This window comes from Coffea arabica, chromosome 3e, assembly GCF_036785885.1.
Source record: "Coffea arabica cultivar ET-39 chromosome 3e, Coffea Arabica ET-39 HiFi, whole genome shotgun sequence".
Taxonomy (NCBI): domain Eukaryota; kingdom Viridiplantae; phylum Streptophyta; class Magnoliopsida; order Gentianales; family Rubiaceae; genus Coffea; species Coffea arabica.
This window is the reverse complement of record NC_092315.1, coordinates 10,981,211-11,002,074: the sequence shown is the minus strand read 5'-3', so window position 1 is coordinate 11,002,074 and position 20,864 is coordinate 10,981,211. Positions and strand designations below refer to the sequence as shown.

At 35.0% G+C, this 20,864-nt stretch overlaps 1 protein-coding gene across 2 annotated transcripts in view; it reads left to right on the top strand.

Annotated features, from left to right (window-relative positions):
- The first annotated feature begins 18,426 nt into the window (after nt 1–18,426).
- The window catches only part of LOC113736448 (uncharacterized), a 30,944-nt gene continuing 28,506 nt past the window's right edge, over nt 18,427–20,864 (top strand). The window contains exons 1-3 of one of the 2 annotated variants that reach the window (XM_072084721.1): nt 18,427–18,616; nt 19,276–19,428; nt 19,688–19,855. In XM_072084721.1, coding sequence (XP_071940822.1) covers nt 18,526–18,616; nt 19,276–19,428; nt 19,688–19,855 — 412 coding nt within the window. In that variant the 5' untranslated portion in view covers nt 18,427–18,525. The remainder of the gene's footprint in view (nt 18,617–19,275; nt 19,429–19,687; nt 19,856–20,864) is intronic. The other variant, XM_072084722.1, reaches the window with a different exon arrangement.

Genomic DNA, 20,864 nt, shown 5'->3' with positions numbered 1-20,864 from the left:
GGTGACTTGTTAATCTCCTGCCAAATTAATTAATTAAATCCGTAGTGCCCTACATATTTAGATAATCAAACCATGTTAGTGATATGTAGTGCCCTACATGTTTAACGATTAAAAGCACCTCAGTTATGGTGTATATACAAGTGTCAAGCCTTTCCCAACGTGGAAGTTGGAGTGTAACGGTTAGTAACTGGACTAACCGTCCTGTATTTCTAGTGTAAAAATATATTCTACGTTAGTACGTCTCGACGCATAAAACATAGTTTTTTCTTTTAATAGAACAATAATTAATTCTCAGAAAGTACGATTCGATTTGCTATGATATTACGATCTATTAGTTGGTAACAATTAACCATTTTAAGGGTATCTCTAAAACAATAATTAATTTGTCGACACATACGATAAAAGACAAATTTTCAAATGATTACGATATTTTTGAAATGGTAACCTAGAACTAGAAGCATTTACACAATTTGGTCCAAACATTACATTTCAAAATTATGACTACAGCAAATAACGCCATGCCGAATTTATCTTGGTTGCAGCCGAGACAATTGAGACGAATGGCGTAGAAGAAGCCAAATACCGTGGAGGTGGCTATGGAGGGTACCGCGGAGGAGGATATGGAGGTTACCCGCGAGGAGGTTATGGAGGGTATCCGGGTGGTGGATATGGGGGCTATCCAGGTGGAGGTTATAGAGGATATCCTGGGGGTAGATATGGAGGGTACCCTGGTGGTGGCTATGGAGGACGTGGTGGTGGTGGGGGATATCCTGGGAGTGGATATGGAGGGTATCCTGGTGGTGGCTATGGAGGACGTGGCGGCGGTGGCCATGGCGGATATCCTGGTGAAGCTGTTGATGCAGAGACTGAGAACTAATCAAGCCAGCTTCTAGCTAGGTCATGATTCCTCGTCAATGCTTGAACAGGCTCACTGTGATATACAATAGTAGTTTTGTAGTGTGAATTACAATAAGAGCTTGATTAGTGACCATGTAATGTGCACTCTATATCTTTGCCAGCACGTTCAATATATCCAGCATGTCTATTTCTAATTGTGTCCCTTTCATTGCCACTTTTGATGTTATGGCAAAATATTCTTCTGCAATATGAATTCAGTTTATCTATTTTCAACTAAAACAAATGAGTAATATTAACATTGATTAGATATTATTCAAGAATTTTTGATAGAATAATACTATAGTATAGTTTGTAATATGACATATACAAGATAAAAATATAGTTAACAAATAAATAATTGATTGAACAATGTTTTTATGTTGTAACGTTTTTTTTTCCATTTTCTCAACTAATGGGCTATCCAAGCAAACTAGTATTTCAAAATGACAACGTATACTTTAGTTTATCTGTTGATCAATTAAACATTATCAAATTGATTTTTTGGGAGTATATACTCAATCACCCTATCCTATACAAATAGTTTTGATAACAGATTTGTCAAAATCTTCTATGCAGCTTGTTTCATGTTTGACTGATAATAGATTTTAAAGGCACCCTTACTCAAGCTGTCCGTCAAATATAGTATATAAGCCGAAATATGATAAACCCTAACGATGTGATCTTTTTCCCCCTTCCCCCATTCCAAAGAAATGGTAACAATTTGTATTGTTATTGATACTCATAAAAGTACTATGACTTTACAAAGGTGGGATAAATCCCAAATATTAGGATTCCCCAGTTATCTAAATAGAAATTTACAGGGAGAAAAGGTTGAATTAAATGGTAAAGTAAGATTGTAAGTAAGAGATTTTGGGTTTAAAACCTCCCACTTAAAAAAAAAAAAAAGAACTGATCATTCCATTCTATGTCAATCCTTTGATCAGTAGCAAACTTAGCTAATCCTTTAGTTACAATCAAAATTTACTTTTAGATTTTGTATAAAAGAGTTAATGGTAATAGAGATCTTATACTAAATATATTGTAGACACCGAAATTTGCATTCATTTTTATGAATATTTCATTTTTATTTATTTATTATTATTATTATTTTGTTTTATTTATTATTGTTTATTTATCCATTTATTCCTTTTCATTTCATGATATTTTTATTTTCTTAAGAAAATCATTTTCAATTCATTTTTTTAGAAAATTAGAAAGAAAAGAAAATAGAAATTTTTTTGATTAAAATCAGATTTTGTAAAAAAAAAAAAAAAAACACCTGCGCGCGCTGGTTAGTTCTTCTTCGTACGAAGAAGCCAGCAGAGAGGCCACAGTACCAGAAAATTGCAATGGCCATTTGATCCTTTTTTCGCTCAATTTTTTTTTTTTTTTTTTTTGCATTTTTTCTTTCCCTCTAAACCCCCAAGTACAATGCCAACTCATGCCATTAGAAATCATCAAGAATATTCTAGAAAACAATCCATACAATGGCTTCAAAAATGCCACAAAAAATCCATCTCATCTGCACCTTTGCTTTTAGGGTTATGGGGCAGGTTTGTTCCATATAAAGGCTTCTAAAACACTACATTAAGGAAGAAAAGAGAGAGAGAGGTGGCGGACAAAGAAGAAAAGGAGAAAAAGCAGAGAGTGAAAGAGGAAGAAAAAGTGCAGAAATTTTTCTAGAAAAAACTTGAGCCAGGGTTGAGCCTCTAGCCTATTTCATGAGCAAAATCGAACCCAAAATTTGTCTTTTAGAGGATTTCTTTATTTATGCATAATCTACGGTAGTAGAGGGACAAATTTTGTTCACACAATTTTCAAGAAAAATGCCTCTAAGATCGTAAAAGTGGGGCTCAAATTCGGAGGTTTATCAGCTCTCGAACAACTTCTGCAGCAAAGGAACTAAGCTCCCACCTGCGATTTTCTCTTTTCCGTGAGGTTCAAAGCGGCGTTTTTACTTCTTAAATCGTTAAAGGTATGGTATTTCATCTTTGTCAGCCTCATCTAAGCTTAGATTCACATCAAACTTGTCAAAAATTCTTGCCGAACTTGTTTTCCTATTTCCCTTCTTTTTTTCTGCTGTTTTTTTGCTTATTTCATAGCATTTAGATCAGATTTTCTTGTTAGGATTGCATTGAACTTTGCCTGTGGATCTTGGGTCTCATGGGTTTGTGTTTTTGGGTCCGAATTCTTGGTTTTTCGCTTGATAAAGTTGCTGTGTTTGATGAACTAAAAAGAGAAGAAAGTTGCGAAAGAAAGTTGCAGAGAAGCAAAGCTTTCTTCGAATCAGATGGATGGAATTTTCAAAATATTTCATTTAGACCCCTTAATTTTTACATAATTTCATTTCGGCCCAAAACTCCTGCATTTGAATCATTTTTCCCCCTTTTAAGTTTTAATCCTCTTTTGCATGCTTAGATGTGTCTTTTAAGCAAATTATTTCTGGGTTATAGGACATAATTAGGTCTTAATTTTTTTACGTGATTTAATGGTTTGTTGGGTTTAGTAAAATAAGATCAGAATTGGATTTTGGTTATTTTGTTTGGGTTTTAAGAAGTGGGTTTTAGTTTTTTCTTATTGGGTGGGCTTGGAAGCCAAAACCCATGCATTTTTGGTTGGGTCTGCTTAATAAAAATGATGGGCTAGCCCGTCTCCTTTCCCTTGGGGATTTAGTTGGGCCAAATGGCCTTCAGCCCAAATAAGAAGTAAAAATGGCCCAGAGGCCTGTTTTCTCAAGAAACCAGATCCGAAAATTGTAAATAGCTCCCTAGACTTTTGAGTAATTATAATATGGCCTAAATACCTTTTCTTTCAATTAGATCCCTATTTTAATTACAAGTTGGTCCTTAAACTTTATTTTTTGATTTTTGACCCCTAATTGTTGAAATAATTATAATTTGACCTTAAAAACTTTCTTAATTTTTGTAATTAGGTCCCTAGCAGTTTTGATTTCTTAAATATAAGTTGTTTATCTTCTTTAATTGTTAATTATACTTCATTTAAATGCTTTAATTGGTGGATTGCATGGTTATTTCCAATTCTTTATAATTTATTTGTTAATTAAATTGGTGCCATGACAATTTTTGTTGATTTTGGAGTATGAATAGGACAAATCCAACCTCATTTAACCACTACTTTAAGGGAGGTACCTCCTTTAATAATTTTAAATCCTCTTACGTGTTTCTATGTGTTTTCTATATGTAATTGCATGTTTTGAGTGCTTTTTCTTTTAATTACTCATTTTATTCATTTTAAGTTTCATTTATTTTATTTAATTTTGATGACTATTTGAAAGGCATGTAAATGTCAAATTGTAATAGATAGATTCTCGAGACATGTATTTAGTTAGCTTATGTAATAAATAGGTTTTAATTTTGCCAAAAATGCAATTAGTTAAATTAATGTAATAGTTAGGTTATTATTTTTTAAAACTTCCCTTTAGATTGTAGTTAGGGTCTCGAATGTAATAGTTAAGTTTTTATTTGCATTTATTTGCTTGTGTGCTTACGTGTTTATTAGCTTTCACTAGGGTTTTACATCTAAAAATTATACTTAAGTGTTATGTGCTCTATGTGCATTATATGTTTACTTGGTTTAATTATGCTTTATATGATTTATTTAATTATAATAAATGCATGACGTCACCACACTAGTCTAACATTAATTGTAACCTTTCTCTCGACTTCTCACTAGTCCAATGCTAATTGTGGTCTTTCTCCCGATTTCTCACTAGTCCAACGCTAGTGAAAAGTTGTAGAAATGGGTTAATCTAATGCTAGACTCTTTAGCCCGTTTTCGCGCCAGATTCACACTTTTTGCGTGACGTTTATTGCATTTCATACATTTTTTTCATTTTAGGATAATTTTCTCATCTTGCATGATATTTTCTCTATGTATTATCTCTCTTATTCCTATGTACGTAAAATGTGACATTTAAACTTGCCTTCTATTTAGGAAATTAGAAATAGGTTAGTTCATTTATTTGATTAGATTAGAAAAATCACCCTTCAAATATAGGAAATGGACGAGTATGGCTTCTTAACTTTAGCACGCTCGTATCTCTTCTATAGAAAGGAAAATTGAATCACAAATTTTAGTCCCCCGTACCCGTTATATTGCATTCCTCTTTTTTAGATCATGCATATTTATATTTCTTCTTTTTTTTTTGAGTATCATCTTTTGCATATTCATGACCTCTTCTAAGAATCATTTTGGGCATCACAATTAAAGTGATTTGCATCAATTAAATTTTGAAGAGATATTTCGACCTTCTCGATATCCTTTAGGTCTAGATTTGCGTCCATATAGAAACATCCAAATATGATAAGTTTTATAGGTTAGATTAATAAAATTTTTGACTAAATCTCGCAACTAGTTTTGGCTAGGTTGAAAGGGTGCTTTAGGTTTAATTTTTTCAAATCTTTACCTTCCATTTTTTCAACCGTGACTCTCAAACTGTTTTCTTTTGTTTTCAAAGATCTGGAGTCGTCTAAAAAGAGTTTTATCTATTATTAAAAATACATTTTTAGGTGATTTGGTACACCTAAACTCGATATCAAGTGGCGACTCCTATTTTTTTCTTAAAAATCCTTTTTAGACTATTATTTTGAATCCAAATCGTCGCACTTTTTAAGTCTCATTTTAGGCCCTCTTTTTCTTTATTTATTTTCTAAAATCAAAAACCAATTTTCAAATAAAAATTAATTAAAAACTCATTTTTTCTATTTCTAAAATCAATAAATACATTTTTTTCAACCTTATCGTTTTATTTCAAAAAATGGGGTGTGACATATATCATGGATCACATTCTACAACATTGGGTGTTGTCATTCCTTTGTTTGTAGTTGCTCAATTATGGATTTGCAATCTACTTCTATATATATCTCCATTTTATCCCCACCTTGCTCTCTAGTCTGTATCAAGCCAAGCCTGAAACAATCCAACAAAGAAAATAATTGGAAAAAAAGTAATCTTGTTAGACAGTCAAGTATTGTTTTGCTTGTAACTTGAAAAATAATATTTTCATTTTTTTAGAATTCTTTTCAACTACGTTTTTGCAGCAACCCACAAAGAAATCATCTAAATTAAATTGTTTGAGATAATTTTCAAATTATAAAAACCAATAATAATATGTTTCTTGACTTTTTCTTTTGTGATTCACCATTAACTAAATCCCAACATTCATCCATCATTCTACAATTTACTTATCTGAACAATTTGTTCCTCTCTTCTTTGTCAAATTTCTAGCCTCCTAGTTGATAAAATCAATCAAATCCTTCAATTAGATAACCTGCGATAATAAAAATTTTGACAGGAGATTCTATTTGGATACCATTATTAATATGACAAATTTTGGACTACTTTTATGGTCTAATCTTCACAATTTTACAATTCAAAACTAATCTTGTTGCCTTACTCGATCAACTGAATGCTTCTAAGCAAATTTTGTACTCTAATTCTAACAGTGGAAGATACCCAAGACTAACCTCATAAGATACTCACTCACGACACCAATTATAGAACTCCGATTTTTATTATAGGAGTCTAATAATATTAACTTGCAGAGTTATAGAATAGAAGGAATCACATAAAATAGGTGTGATAAAGAGGAAATAATGAACACATGTCACACTAAAACTTTACTGAAGTGTCAAATAAAGGAAGAACCCAATACTTCACTCGCTGAAGACTCTATTAGACAAATATCCTTACAAGTTGTATTTTTATAACTCACGATACTTGAAAAATAAGAAATTACCATACAAATAATTACATAGTAGATTACCAATTACCCAGTAGGAAAACTGCTAAAAACTTGACTTTAGTAAAACTTCTACATAATTTAATGGACAACTTCTAAACTTAGTTTGATTTTGCTAGCAACGAACTGCACTTTGCAAGGATTACACTATATATATGGCTATTCACAAGTAGATGAGATGAGTAGTGTTTGCGAAATTCTTTTATATCACCTCTTAGATTCATGATTAAAAGATTATATCCATATTGGTCTGAGATATAGAGAAAGAGCGAGCAATATGTAATTAAGGGTCCGAGATTTAATGCTTTAAGCTTTTGGATCAGAATTGGGTTCCTAACTTATATATTGGACTCTTTGGTGGACTCTCTCGAGGTGTTTCTCCCTATCAAATTGGTATTAGAACTTCAGGTTGTGAAACTGAACTACTCATGGGCAAGTGAATTCTTTTCGAAGTTGAACCGGTGAAAATTCTCTTCTTGATGATGGACCGAAGTGCCAAAGTGTTAAAAAATTTAACTTGAATTGGACCAAGTGTGCCATGGGTTTGGTAGGGGTCCGGTTGGTGTTAGACCAAGGAGCCAAAGGTTGGTAGGGGTCCAAAATGCAATTTGGGTGTTGAATAAGAGTGGATCCATGTTTAGAAGAAGAGGTGACTTTAGGTGATAAAGTGGGTTTGCGTTGAATATTAAAGTGGATTTGACAAATGGCTTGTAAAGTTGGATTTAATGTGAGAGGTTACTCATGAAGGGGGAGATTTGTTAGATTCACCAGTAAAGGATTATATTTCACATTGGTCCGAAAGATAGAGAAAGAGTGGTTAATATGTAAGTAAGGGTCCGAGATCTTGTTAGGATCAAAACGCGAAACAAACAATTATTGAAACATCAAGTGCGCAACAATTTAATGAGAAATAAGCCATAAGTATGAAAGATAAATGACATGCAATATTTAACGTAGTTTGATTTCACCGTTGAGCCTATGTGTCCAGAGAGAAACGCATTCTTTATTATGAGAGGAAAACCTTATACAAGAATATAATTTGAACTCAAACCCAACCCTTATATACCATTTCTTATTTTTCAAGAACCTTCTCTCAACCCCATGTATAAGGCTACATATCGCCTCTTTTATGCATTGTGTGTCACTTATGTGGTATGCCAACCCACCTATTTATGGGGAACATTATCTGGCAAAAATCCAAATAATAATAGGAAACCAGTGTTAATTCCTAAACTTATACAGAATAGGAAATAACTTCTAAACCCTAAATAAAATAGGAAACTCCTTGGCTACTACTTCAAGTAACTAAAATCAATTAGGAAATTAGTTACTTCCACACAAAATAAGAAATTTGTCTAAAAGAAATTAAGCCAATTTTCTAACAAATCTTCACTTTGGTGAAAATTTTTTTAACAACCATTTGTCTTCAACTACCAAATCATATGGTACTGAACTACACATCCGAATCAATACAGTTCTGACACCAAATTGATTCAATCGACAAATGAACATGTGTAGTTATCCCGAATCCAACCTCCATTTGGCTTGTGAGAAGGTATCTCAATTCACCATCTCCTTTTTGCAATATTTCTTCTCATGACCACTTGCAACCTAAGATCCCTTTCTGTGAGTTCTAACTCTAATCATTGAGACAATCAAGTGGCAAAATCACCATACTTTTTCTCATTTTCAGAATTGTTTTGCCACATGTAGTTTCCAATACTCTACCTAAAATGAAAAATTTGTAACTGTCAGAATATTTTGGCATATGAAAATTAGATCTCTTTGTTTCTTTGGGACACGTGCCACACCACCCAAAGAACATAACCGAATCTAATAACCATTCAAGATGAAGTATCAACCGATGGAGTTGTGAGAAAATCTCCACCGATTCATGTCCAAAATCAATATTGGAATCCACCTTTTTCTTGACCCTTGAATCACCTGCCTAGATTCACCGTCAAGTATCTCCATGCTTTTCGACTTTCCATCCTTTGCCTTCAATGCTTCTTACCAAACTCCTGAAACAAGGATACCACCCATTACATTGTTTAATTGGTAATAGCCACCAACCCACTTAATCTCAATAGTTAACTAGGATCCAACCTTAAACAATCAAACTCTTGATCAAACCATTCAGTTTGTTGGGATCCAAATGCGTGTGAGCAGCCCAGTTTCGCAATCAAACTCTGATACCACTTGTTAAGATCCAAATGCGGAACAAACAACTATTGAGATATCAAATGTACAACAATTTAATGAGAAATAAGCCACAAGCATGAAAGACAAATGACACACAGTATTTAACGTGGTTAGCCTCTACCATTGAGCCTACGTCCAAAGAAAGAAACCCGTTCTTTATTATGAGAGAAAGACCCTATACAAGAATACAATTTGAATCAAAATCTAACCCTTGTATGCCATCTCTCATCTCCAAGAACCCTCTCTCATCCCCATGTGTAAGGCTACACATCGCCTCTTTCGTGCCTTGTGTGTCCCTTACGTAGTATGCCAACTCACTTATTTATAGAAAACATTATCTACCCAAAATCCAAATAACAATAGGAAACCAGTGCTAATTCCTAAACTTATACAGAATATGAAATAATTTATAAATTCTAAACAAAATAGGAAATTCCTTGACTACTATTTCAGGTAACTAAAACCAGCTAGGAAATTAGTTACTTCCACATAAAATAAGAAACTTGCCTAAAAAAATTAGCCAATTTCCTAACACCTCCTTACAAGTTTAGAAAGGTTTCATATCTATCTTTAGAAAAATTAGATTTCCCTTCTCCTACCTCCAAATTTTGAAAATCCTTTTATATTCCCTTGAATATCGGAAATTTTCATTTATATCATTGTATTTTTTTAAACTTGCCCTCAAGTTTTTTTACAAAAGGGAGAAATGCAGTTTTGAACCTTGATGCTTGGCCTATATGCCAAATTGGTCCCTAATGTTTCGATCACAACAAATTCAATCCCCAAAATTTTGATTTTATGCAAATTTAGGATAATTTGATGGAAATTCAACAATTCTAATGGTCAAAATTAATTTGCCATTAGTCATTTTGATTTTACATCTGTTGTCCCCATTGTTTCGAGATTGAATCATTATTATCTATTAAGTTTCAAATAGTGATACGTGGGTTTTTAGATCAAAATTACTTTACTTGTGTACTGTGAATTCTAGATGAACTTCTTTTTTTGTTCTTGTGTTATTTTCTTCATTTATTCATGGCACTCGTTTTGTTATAGCTTTCTTCTTTTTGGCATATAATGTTGATCTCAAATTTGACATAATGTGTAATTATTTTTTGCATCATGAATAATTGATGGACCATATGTTCTTTCATTTTTACGCTTACATTGATTATTAAACATCCAATTACATAGCCTTTCAAAATGTGAGGAATATACAATATATGTAAATTAAGTTACTCATTTAATAAATTTTTCTTTCTTTTTAGTTTTCCATTTCAATAGGATATCAATGAAGTTTCAAATAAAATAGGTATTTTATAGAACTATTTTATTCAATGAAAATATCAATGTACACAAAAATTAAAAATAATTACTTTAAAACTTTGTTTTTGGAACATTTAGTTTTAACAGGAAGAAAAGACAAGACAAAACAAAAGGAAATTTTAAAAAATCCCTAAAAGATTGGTACTTATCCACTACAACAAAAATGGTCTTTCCTCACATTCCTATAAGGACACTTGCTGGTTTGTGTCATTATAGCACTCCTATCTTTTTTTTTTTTTTTTTTTTTTTTTCAACAACTTCGTATCACTTTTATTAATAGAAACAAATTTTACAAACGGAAAAAGACCATTTCAAAGTACAACAGACAACACTAAAGACAATAAATCAAAGACAAACCTCCTTGCCCCATTTCATAGCCAACTCACTTCAAATCTCATTTTTACTCAGCCCTTCATACGCTTAATTTTCCGAATTGATGGCATCCCTAATCTATCAAGGCGAATTGCCCCACGAGCCATAGTTGGAAATGTATTAAAGGACTCGTATAGCTTGACTTGATGCTCTGGATGAGATACTCCCACATTGGACAATGCATCAGCTACTTTGTTAGCTTCCCTGTAACAATGCGAAAAACGATGTGGGTCTTTAACAAACTGCCAAATCTGCCTAATGTCACGTCGAATCTTCCAGGGACATTGAATGCGATGCTGAAGAATTCCAATTAATACCAAAGAATCCGACTGGACACAGAGATTCCCAAACCCTCTATGCACACATGTTTGAAGACCAATAAGGAGGGCTCGAACCTCTGCACATAGACATGTAGTTTCCCCAAAATATGCCGAAAAACCAATCAAAGGTATGCCATTTGAATCTCGAAGAACTCCACCACCTCCACCCAATCCTGGATTACCCTTAGAACAACCGTCCGTATTTAGTATGAACCGACCGGATTCCTTCGTTTCCCAACGAACAAGTTTGTATATAAACTCAATATTAGCTGAATACGGCCAATCATACAAATCATAAAATGACTGTACTCGGAAAACTTGTTTGAAATGAATTTCAACCATGTTTTGGATATCCGAGAAAATGGCAAAACAAATGGCAGGCGAACTCATGTGGACATTCTCAAACATTGCTTTATTTCTTGATTTCCAAATATTCCAACAAACTACACTGGGAAGAATGCTTCCAATATATCGTCGTATCTCAGAATGCTGTGAACTCAACCACCAACCCACTATGCGGGGCCGTAAAGATGACCCTGGAAAGGCCAGTCCACATGCAGCTCCAAAATAATTCCAAACTGTGGATGCTATATGGCCATTGGAAAATAAATGCTCAATTGACTCCTCAGATGCCGAATAGCAGCAAAAACATTTTGACGGTAAGTGAAAGCCAAGTTTACATAACCTGTCCGGTAGGGGCAGCCTCCCCAACAACAATCGTAACATGAAGAATGAAACTTTCAAAGGGAGTTGAGGATGCCAAATTCTGTCAAAAACCATAGACTTATTGCGGGTTTGCCTAATTTCCGAAAATGCAGATGCTAGAGAGAAATTTCCAGATGTCGTGGGCATCCAAATGACTTCGGCTTCACCCCCTTCTTCCGGAACCGGATGCTCTAAAATGGAGGGCACCATTTCCCTTGGCAGTGTCTGATATAACTTATTCACATCCCAATATCCATTGATGAAAACATTATCAAATGATAGATTAGGGACAACCGTCGCTCGGAGGAACAAAGCACCACTCCCCAACCAATTATCGTACCAAAAGTGACAAGCTCCGTTTTTGACAACCCATAGCATAGAGAGCTCCACTTGTCGACTAACATTGACCATTCTCCGCCAGAGTGCCGAGTCTGTTGTCCCGATTTCTACCTGACAAGGATGTAGCAGTCTGCAGTACTTTGCTTTCATGAATGCAGCCCACAACGACAAACCCTTTCTGAAGTTCCACCAAAGCTTGAATGAGAAGGCTTTATAGATTAGCCTCCGGAAGCCAACGCCTCCCTCATTTACCGGATAACACATCTGAGACCACTTTATCCAGTGAAATTTCGATTCTTCAGATGATGACCCCCAAAGGAAGGTCGAGAAGGCCTTTTCTATAGTTCTAAATACCTTATTCGGGATAATTGCAGCTGACAACAGATGTAGTGGCATCGATGCTAGCACATGTTTGATTAGAACTATCTTGCCTCCAAAGGAAAGCATCCTTGATTTCCATGACATTATTTTCCCTAGAATAGACTGACACACTTCCCCAAAATATGACGATTTACATCTCCCAAAGTAAAGTGGAAATCCCAAATACCGAATCGGAAATGATTGCCAGGTAAAATTTGTGATACGTTCAATCACCCTTCGTCTTGTCAGTGGTAAAGATGGATGAACCAAATAACAACTTTTTAGCACATTTATCAGCTGTCCTGAACATCTTTGGTACTCCTCAAGCACTCCTATTTATAGCACTCCTATCACGATACTTATTACCAACTTAGTAATATATACTCTAATTTTTTTTATTTTATCAGATATAAAAATAATAATGTGCCTTTAGACTACCTAACATGACACTTGAGAAAATGTGAGATGTAAAAAAAAAAAAAAAAAAGACACAAAACGGCATCGTTTGATTTTGGCGGAAGATTCATTTGCTTAAAATACTCAAAATTTTCATTCTGCCGGCCAAAACACTTGCTCAAAATTTTCATTTTTCGGCTCCACCATTTCCAGCCCCCCCTCCCCCTCTCTCTATCTCTGTTGTCAGATTCCGACATAGTTGGTGGGAAAAATGGGTAGCAGCCAGGCAGCAGTTTCGTTCCGACATAGTTGGTTTGGGTATCCGCGCCACCGTCCTCAACTCCTCCCTCTAAATTGTCGACGGAGGGCAGCGGGCTGTCCTCTTCGACCGGTTGCACGGTGTCATCGATGACACCATTGGAGAGGGTACTCACTTCCTCATCCCCTGGCTCCAGAAGCCCTTCATCTTTGACATCCGTACCCGTCCCCACACGATTCCGATTACGATTAGCCCCACCTTCATCTTCATCATTAGGATCTTCCAAGCATCGGAGCCTGTGATTGGAGCTCCGATTTCCATAAAGCTTCAACCGTGGCTCCCTCAGGCAGCCAATAGCAACATCAACAACAAAATCTCTCTCGAAGGAAACCCACTTCCGGGTCATCATCATCTTCTTCTTCGAATTCGGCTCAACAAATTTCTCCCCTGACTCGAATAGTTTATCGAGAATCGTCTTCCAAGTCCGATCTCAGTTTGCTATTTTGGCAAACTACCTGGTTCATTGGCTTACTTTTACTAATGGCAATCTCGTTTTTCGGTCTCGCCATTTTCCTTTTTCTTACCTTTGACTCCGATTTGACCTCTTCCCCCGTCTCTGCCACTTCCGAAGGCGTCTAGGTAAACCGAAAGCCCACTTACTACTTCAAATTCGTGGTTTTTGCGTTCCTGTAGTTGCACAGATATGCGGTGCATCTTTGTGTGTGTGCTTTTCCCCCTATTTGTTGAAACTGTACGCGGAAAGTTGTTTTATAGTTATTTTTTGTTCAAAATTTTGACCAAGTTTGTGCTATTATAGGCATGTGATGGTTATAAATTCTAGCGTTTCAGAGGTTTCTAAGCTAAAAGAGGACAGGGAAAGAGGAAATGGAGTTGTTTGTGTAGAATTAGTAATAGCCTTCGACATGTTTCATGAAATGCCTCGATAATCTTTGTTAAAAATCTAGCTGTTGCAATTTGGATTTTTTAAAGAGCTGATTTATGAATTAAATTTGATTTTTTTTCCTATTTTATAGTTTGAGGTTTCTGTTGTGTGGCGAAAATGAAAAATGGTGTATGATGCTTTGAGTTCTACTAGTTGTATAATGGAGCTTTGTGCTAAGTCATTCTTATTTTGTTCGGCATATGTGATTTTGGTAGATTACTTATGGGTCAGTGATCAAGTTGATGCATGAGAGAACAAAGTTTAGGCTGCATTCACATGATGTACCATATGGCTCTGGTAGTGGGTAGCAGTCCGTCACTGGTTTTCCCAACGTTGATGACTCAAACAGCTATTGGGTATGTTTCTTTTTCTAGTATCTATTCTTTTCTAGATCATCATAATTTTCTAAGGTTAGGTATGATTAAACTTGGTTTGCAGATTGTTAGACCTGTATCAGATACCAATGCCCAACAAGGGGATACAATCAAAGGTGGTACCATCATCAGGCTGCAACACATGAGGACCAGAAAATGGTTACATAGCCACTTGGTAAATGTAAGTCTTACTATGATGCCTATTGCTGTTATGCCTTATGCAATTAATCTTCTTATCAGTAAATAGCATGTAATGGGTAAAAACCACTATGCCTTATGAACTTATGTTGATAGTTACTAGGCCGCTCACAGTCTGTCTATCAGCTTCTAAAACCGTGATACTTCTCTTTCTTGTGACAGAATCATAACTGATTCTACAATAATGTACTTCCTTGGTTCCGGATAAGCATTTCTGGTTTGTGTTTTCTTGCTAGTGCTCAACATTTGTGTATATGACAGTAGATTGTTAGAAGAAAAATTTCTTTCCTGATAGGGTCCTTGAGACTCATTTGCATTAAAAACCATGAAAACATTATTGATTGTTCCGTATATACTCTTTTATCTTTCCATTTCCTTGGTCCTGCAGTCTTGTGTTGTCAAAATCATGCTTATATCTTGTTCTTCCTCTGTTTTGCAGTAGCATTTGATAGAAGAACTTTCAGCCTACAAGATACAAGTGAGCTGTTGAGAGTCGATTGACTTTCTTGATGTGTAATTCATGTCGTGTAAATGAACGCTAGTTACGTTTTTAGCTCCTTCTCATTAGCTTACCATTTGTCAGGCATGTCTGGACATCTGTACGGACTCCTTGTGGCCATTAACCTTACTAGTCATGTGCTCATCTGTTATATATGAATCATTCCTATGAATCTTTTGATGTATGAAACATGATGACAAATCTCCTCTTGCTTATGGGAGTTGGCATTTTTAGTTCTCATAATCACAGTGCTGCTCAAGTTTGATGTTTCTAAATCTTTGCATCATAGCACATTTTCTTATATGCATTCTGTTCTTTGAGATAATTTTACAAATCCTTTGGGTTTCTGATTGACGGAATGTATAGCAGGGAGTACTACCTGCAGATTGCTTCTATATAAAAAAAAAAAAAAAAAACTCTTGGCAATTAAAAGTGTCAGCATAGAATTCGATATCCTAATGTTGTACTATAGCTATCCTGACACTTTCAATTATCAAGAAAAGAGATTTTTGTTGGCAGATGGGATGTTATAACAGCATAGTTTTCCTGACGCGTTTGAATATATGAGCCTATCCCCACATTGGAAGGGATAACACTCGTCTGAGGTATGAGAAAATGTAAAGTGTCAGGTTAAATTATCCATACTGACACCTTTAAATGCCGTTAAAGGTCATTTTTGTTGTAGTGATCTCACTAATTATTGCAATCACAATTTCTAACTACAACCACTTGAAATTTAAGTCCACAAGTATTGCAAGAATTTGTGTATAGTAGTTAGATTAAAGTTATGATTGAACTTAGTATTCTCTCTTTTCTTCCACTAATTTTATTTTGTATATTATTTGGGTATAGTTTTTCAATTCTAACTAGAGTTACTCTTTCGGCTAAAGATAATATTATGCCGATGTGAGGTGCTTTTAGAGATTTTTAGATTTGGGAAAACATTTGTCATATGTTTAATTTCATTCTGGAACCATAACCATGCTTATTATTTAAATCCCAAGAGAGTATATTGATCAAAACTTCGAACCTTGGGGACTAAAAATATAATGTCAAAACCTTTCACTATTGCTAATTTGAATTTGATCGTTAGTTATTGTGATTTTCTATTAGTTTTCCTAAATTTGTATAAAATCCATAATTTTGGAGACCAAATTTTTTATGATTGAAAAATAATAGACCGGTTTGATAGACGGGCAAAACATTGAAAATCAAAACTGCATTTTTCCCTTTACAAAAATATAGATTGCCCCGTCAAGCACGCATCTCCACTAGTCTTGCCCCACCAAATCCTGACCTCTGGTTAGCCACTGCTATTCATATATAATACTTTTATTTTTTTTTTTATTGATGACCATTAAGGCTAAATCTGTGATGCTTCTTCTTTTAATCAGTGGTAGAGAGTATAATTCTTCGATAAAATTTATAGTCTTGAGCTGAACACGAAGGGTTTCTTATGGCAAAAGAAGCATAAAGCAACAAGAAGGTAGGAATTTCTTAAATGCAACATGTTAATGCGGATTAGTTTTGTAATTATGGTGTTCGAGGAAACTGGCTAGTGGTAGCGGAAAAACACTTAATTTATTGCCCTCAAAAAAAATTTATTGCCACAACAAATTTCTATTTAGGTAACAATCTCAACTTTTTCAAAATGAATCCAACCTTGGACTAGTGAAGGATGCAGATGCCATTTGAAAGCAATTTACTATGGAGCTAAAATGGGTAATATAAAAACATCACTTGCTATAAAAAAAAAAAAGAAAAGAAAAGAAAAGAAAACCCTTAATGGACTTTGTCACCATGTTGTTGAAAGTCGTTTGTTGCAAACATTGGGCAACCAAATATATTGGGCAACCAGATGATTGGGCAACCACATATATTGGGCAACCAAATGATTGGGTAACCAATCATTTGACACCCAAAAAAAAAAATATCTCTGGAAAAACAAAATATTGGGCAACCAAATGGTTCACTTTCTCATATGACACTGAAAACTTTGACCTCCATTCAGGATTGAAATCGCAAGCTCTTTGCCTCCTTCCTAACGACACTGAAAACTTTCACGTTTTCACCACAGTTGTACCATTCTTTAGACAACACGAGGCACGAAGACAATAAAAAAGTCTTTAACTGGTAGGCGAAGCAAGTCGATCATTAAACTGTGCGGGCATAATGACTCAACCGGATCAGCATCTTGGAGGAAAAGTGCAAATGCATACTTCTAAAGATACACGTTTCCTATAAATATAAATGCCTCTATTTTGACAAAAAAGCATAATGGATTGACAAATGCTTGTTCCTTCTGTTTTTAACTCTCCTTTTATTAAGTAGGAGAGGGATGAAATGAAAGAGTCGTCGTAATTTAGGCTTAAATCATAACCAAACTAAAATCACACTAGCGGTTTGACGAATTCAAAACTGAAATTGGACTTGTTATACCAGAAGGGGGGCCAGAACCCTGACTAAATGTTCCCGTTCGGGTTCATAAGAATATTACAACCAAAGCCAACACTGCAAGTTCATAGTCAGTTTGAACCATACAATTTTATTTAAGCAGAAAACTCAACATTAGCCCCTAGGCTTATTTTGGCCTAGCCTAAAGTCCAAATTTGAAAGCTCAACTAATTGTAAATTGTATAATTGTCTAATCGAGGTATTTTTCTTTTTATATTTCAATATCAATGACAAAATCATGCATCTTTTTATTTTATTTAAAACAACCAAGTAGTTTGAGGTATTTTGTGTAGAATTTATATGATTTTTTTCAGCTAATAATATAATAAAAGTCTTATTTTTCGTCCAGATTCATTGCTATATTTTCTCATATTCAATGGTGAAACAATAAGTATATAAGTGCAATTAGAAGATCCAGAATGATAATTGCAAGAAACTAGAACCATATCTAGAAAAAGAATCGGAACTAAAATCAAACCAAAACTAGAGTTTCCAGTGCAGTAATCATAACCATGTAATAATAACTTGACGAATTGTCACTTAACTAGCTGTTGGATCAAAAGGACATGACCCTATTTTATATTTACAACTTTTAGGTTTTTAACATACATAATAAAAGATAGTATTGTATCTTGTGATATAAATAAAAAGTTACATAATTCTAATCATGCTTCTCTTGGAACTATTGCAAAGTTTGACGTGTTCTTCCTTGTTTCTTTTCTTCTTATAAAATATTTGACACGTCAATCAAATTGGAAAACATATAATCCATCGAAGTCGGTGCAGAGTCCAAATTATCAACAATGCTGGGACATACTGTTGAATATAGGAGACATGAGCCTTATCTTCTCCATAGGGCTCGAAGTCTATATGCCTTAAAGACCTGTAGAAATTAGAACAAATGCTTCTCCGTACATCTTTCTATTTGTTTACGCTTATATAGACTTTCGACCTAGCACGACAACCGCCTCTTCAACACCTGCTACATCGGTGGGCCGACTCCGCGACCCTTTCGATGGGAATGTGGCACAGGTTTTCCTATAAATAGAGATCAATCTGCACCACCTTCCTCATCCTTCTCAGAATCAGTCTTCAATACATAAATTTCCCTTCAGCAACAATGGGTTCCAAGACACTTCTTTTCTTTTTCATTTCCATGGCTGTAGTTCTAATGATTACCTCAGAGGTGGCTGCCAAGTCAGTTGACAATTGTAAGACATTTATTCTTCAATTCACATTTCATCATTTTTTCTCTTTCTAATTTATATGCGCCATGTTTTAATTCAGCATTTAGGACCACAGCGTTTAAGGTTTCAGAAAGATTTTTGTTGTACATGTGAAGTGCCGGAGTACTAACAAAGATGGCTGTGCTGTGGTTAAAAAGATTGAATACACCTCTCCTTTCAGTAACTGGATTCTAAGTGTCAAGCCTTTCCAAACGTGGGAGTTGGAGTATGGTCGTTTGTGACTGGATTACTTTTCCTGCATTTTTAGAGTCAAACTATATTTTATAAGATTCTCGGTGCATTCAATCTCGGAGCATAAAGTATGGATTTAAGATTCTCGGTACATCTCGGTGCATAAGATTTTGAACATGCTGTTAATAAATCTTTATATTTATTAACTTTCAGAAACTATGATTCGCTATGATAAAATAGCTATTAGTTGGTAGTAATTAGCCATTTTAAAGATATCTGTAAAATAATAAATTGACACATACGTTAAAAGGCAAATTTTCAGAAGAATTACGATGTGTTTGCTAAAATACTCGGTAACCTAAAAGCGTGTACACAATTTGGTCCAAACTTTACATTTTCAAAATTGCGATTACATTTTCGTAACGCCCATATCCTATTTATCTTTATTGCAGCCAAGACAGTTGAGACAAAAGAGGAAGGAGAAGCCAAGTACCATGGAGGTCGCTACGGAGGACGCCATGGAGGTGGCTACGGAGGAGGGGGTGGCGGCCATGGTGGTTATGGACATGGAGGGTACGGGGGTGGCGGCCATGGTGGACATCCTGGTGAGGCTGCAGATGCTGAGCCTCAGAACTAATAAAGCCAGCTTCTAGCTAGGTCATGATTAATCATGAATGCTTAAACAGGCTTGCCATTTTAAAGATATCTGTAAAATAATAATTTGACACATACGTTAAAAGGCAAATTTTCAAAAGAATTACGATGTGTTTGGCTAAAATACTCGGTAACCTAAAAGCATGTACACAATTTGGTCCAAACTTTACATTTTCAAAATTGCGATTACATTATTTATCTTTATTGCAGCCAAGACAGTTGAGACAAATGAGGAAGGAGAAGCCAAGTACCATGGAGGTGGCTACGGAGGTGGCCATGGAGGAGGCTACGGAGGAGGCCACGGAGGGTACGGGGGTGGCGGCCATGGTGGTTATGGGCATGGAGGGTACGGGGGTGGCGGCCATGGTGGACATCCTGGTGAGGCTGCAGATGCTGAGCCTCAGAACTAATAAAGCCAGCTTCTAGCTAGGTCATGATTAATCATGAATGCTTAAACAGGCTTACTATAATAGTATGTACTTTGTAACGTGAAATACAAATAAGAGCTGGATCAGTGATCATGTAATATGCATTCCATGTATTTGCTAGTTCCATTTAAGTATATGAGTGTGTGATTTTGTGTGTCTTTTTTGAGCACTTTTGAGGTGATGGCAAAATGTTTTCATGCAATATGAAGTCAATTTGGCAAGTTTCCACTAAAAAATGAGTAATTTTAGTATTTCAAATTGACAACAAAGCGAAGGCTAGTTTTTGGTTGGTTTAATCTGTAAATCAGTAAACCATTGGCAAATTGCTTTTTTTTTTTGGGTATACTTAAACTAACCAATATGGTGGATAAGCTGAAAAGAAATGGTAAGACCAAATATTTAGTGTAGCCATACATAAAGTGATGTCAAAAGCATACAGAAGATCTTGTTTACTTTGTTTTACGACCTCACTCTCTCAAACCATAGCACAAATGCCTGAAATCTAATTGACTAGTTGACTGAGTATGACAGATTGAACATTGTGCTATTCTCAAGTACAAAAGAAAGGTAGATTACAATGAATTTCAGCCTCGGATTAACACTTGTCCATGACGATGTTTAGAGGCAAAATAATGGTTCCAATAGTACTTCAACTTTAATCAGTGATCCTATTTTGATCTTTAACATTTAGAACTGTGTATTAGGTCCCTTAATTTGAAATTTTGGTTCTAGAAATTTGTTTCTAACTGGTCCCTCCAAGCCAAAATTAAGTATGTTAACCCTTGAGGTTTGGTGCAATACTTGTTTTCCTCCTCTAAGTGTAAATATGGGACATATTATCCTTAAATATGAAAATATTATCCTTCTGACGGTTTACATAAACCTAAAAAAGAAAGGCCTTGCTCTTAACAAATAACAAGCAAAGTACTACCTTAGTTTATAAAAATTTGCTAACTTTA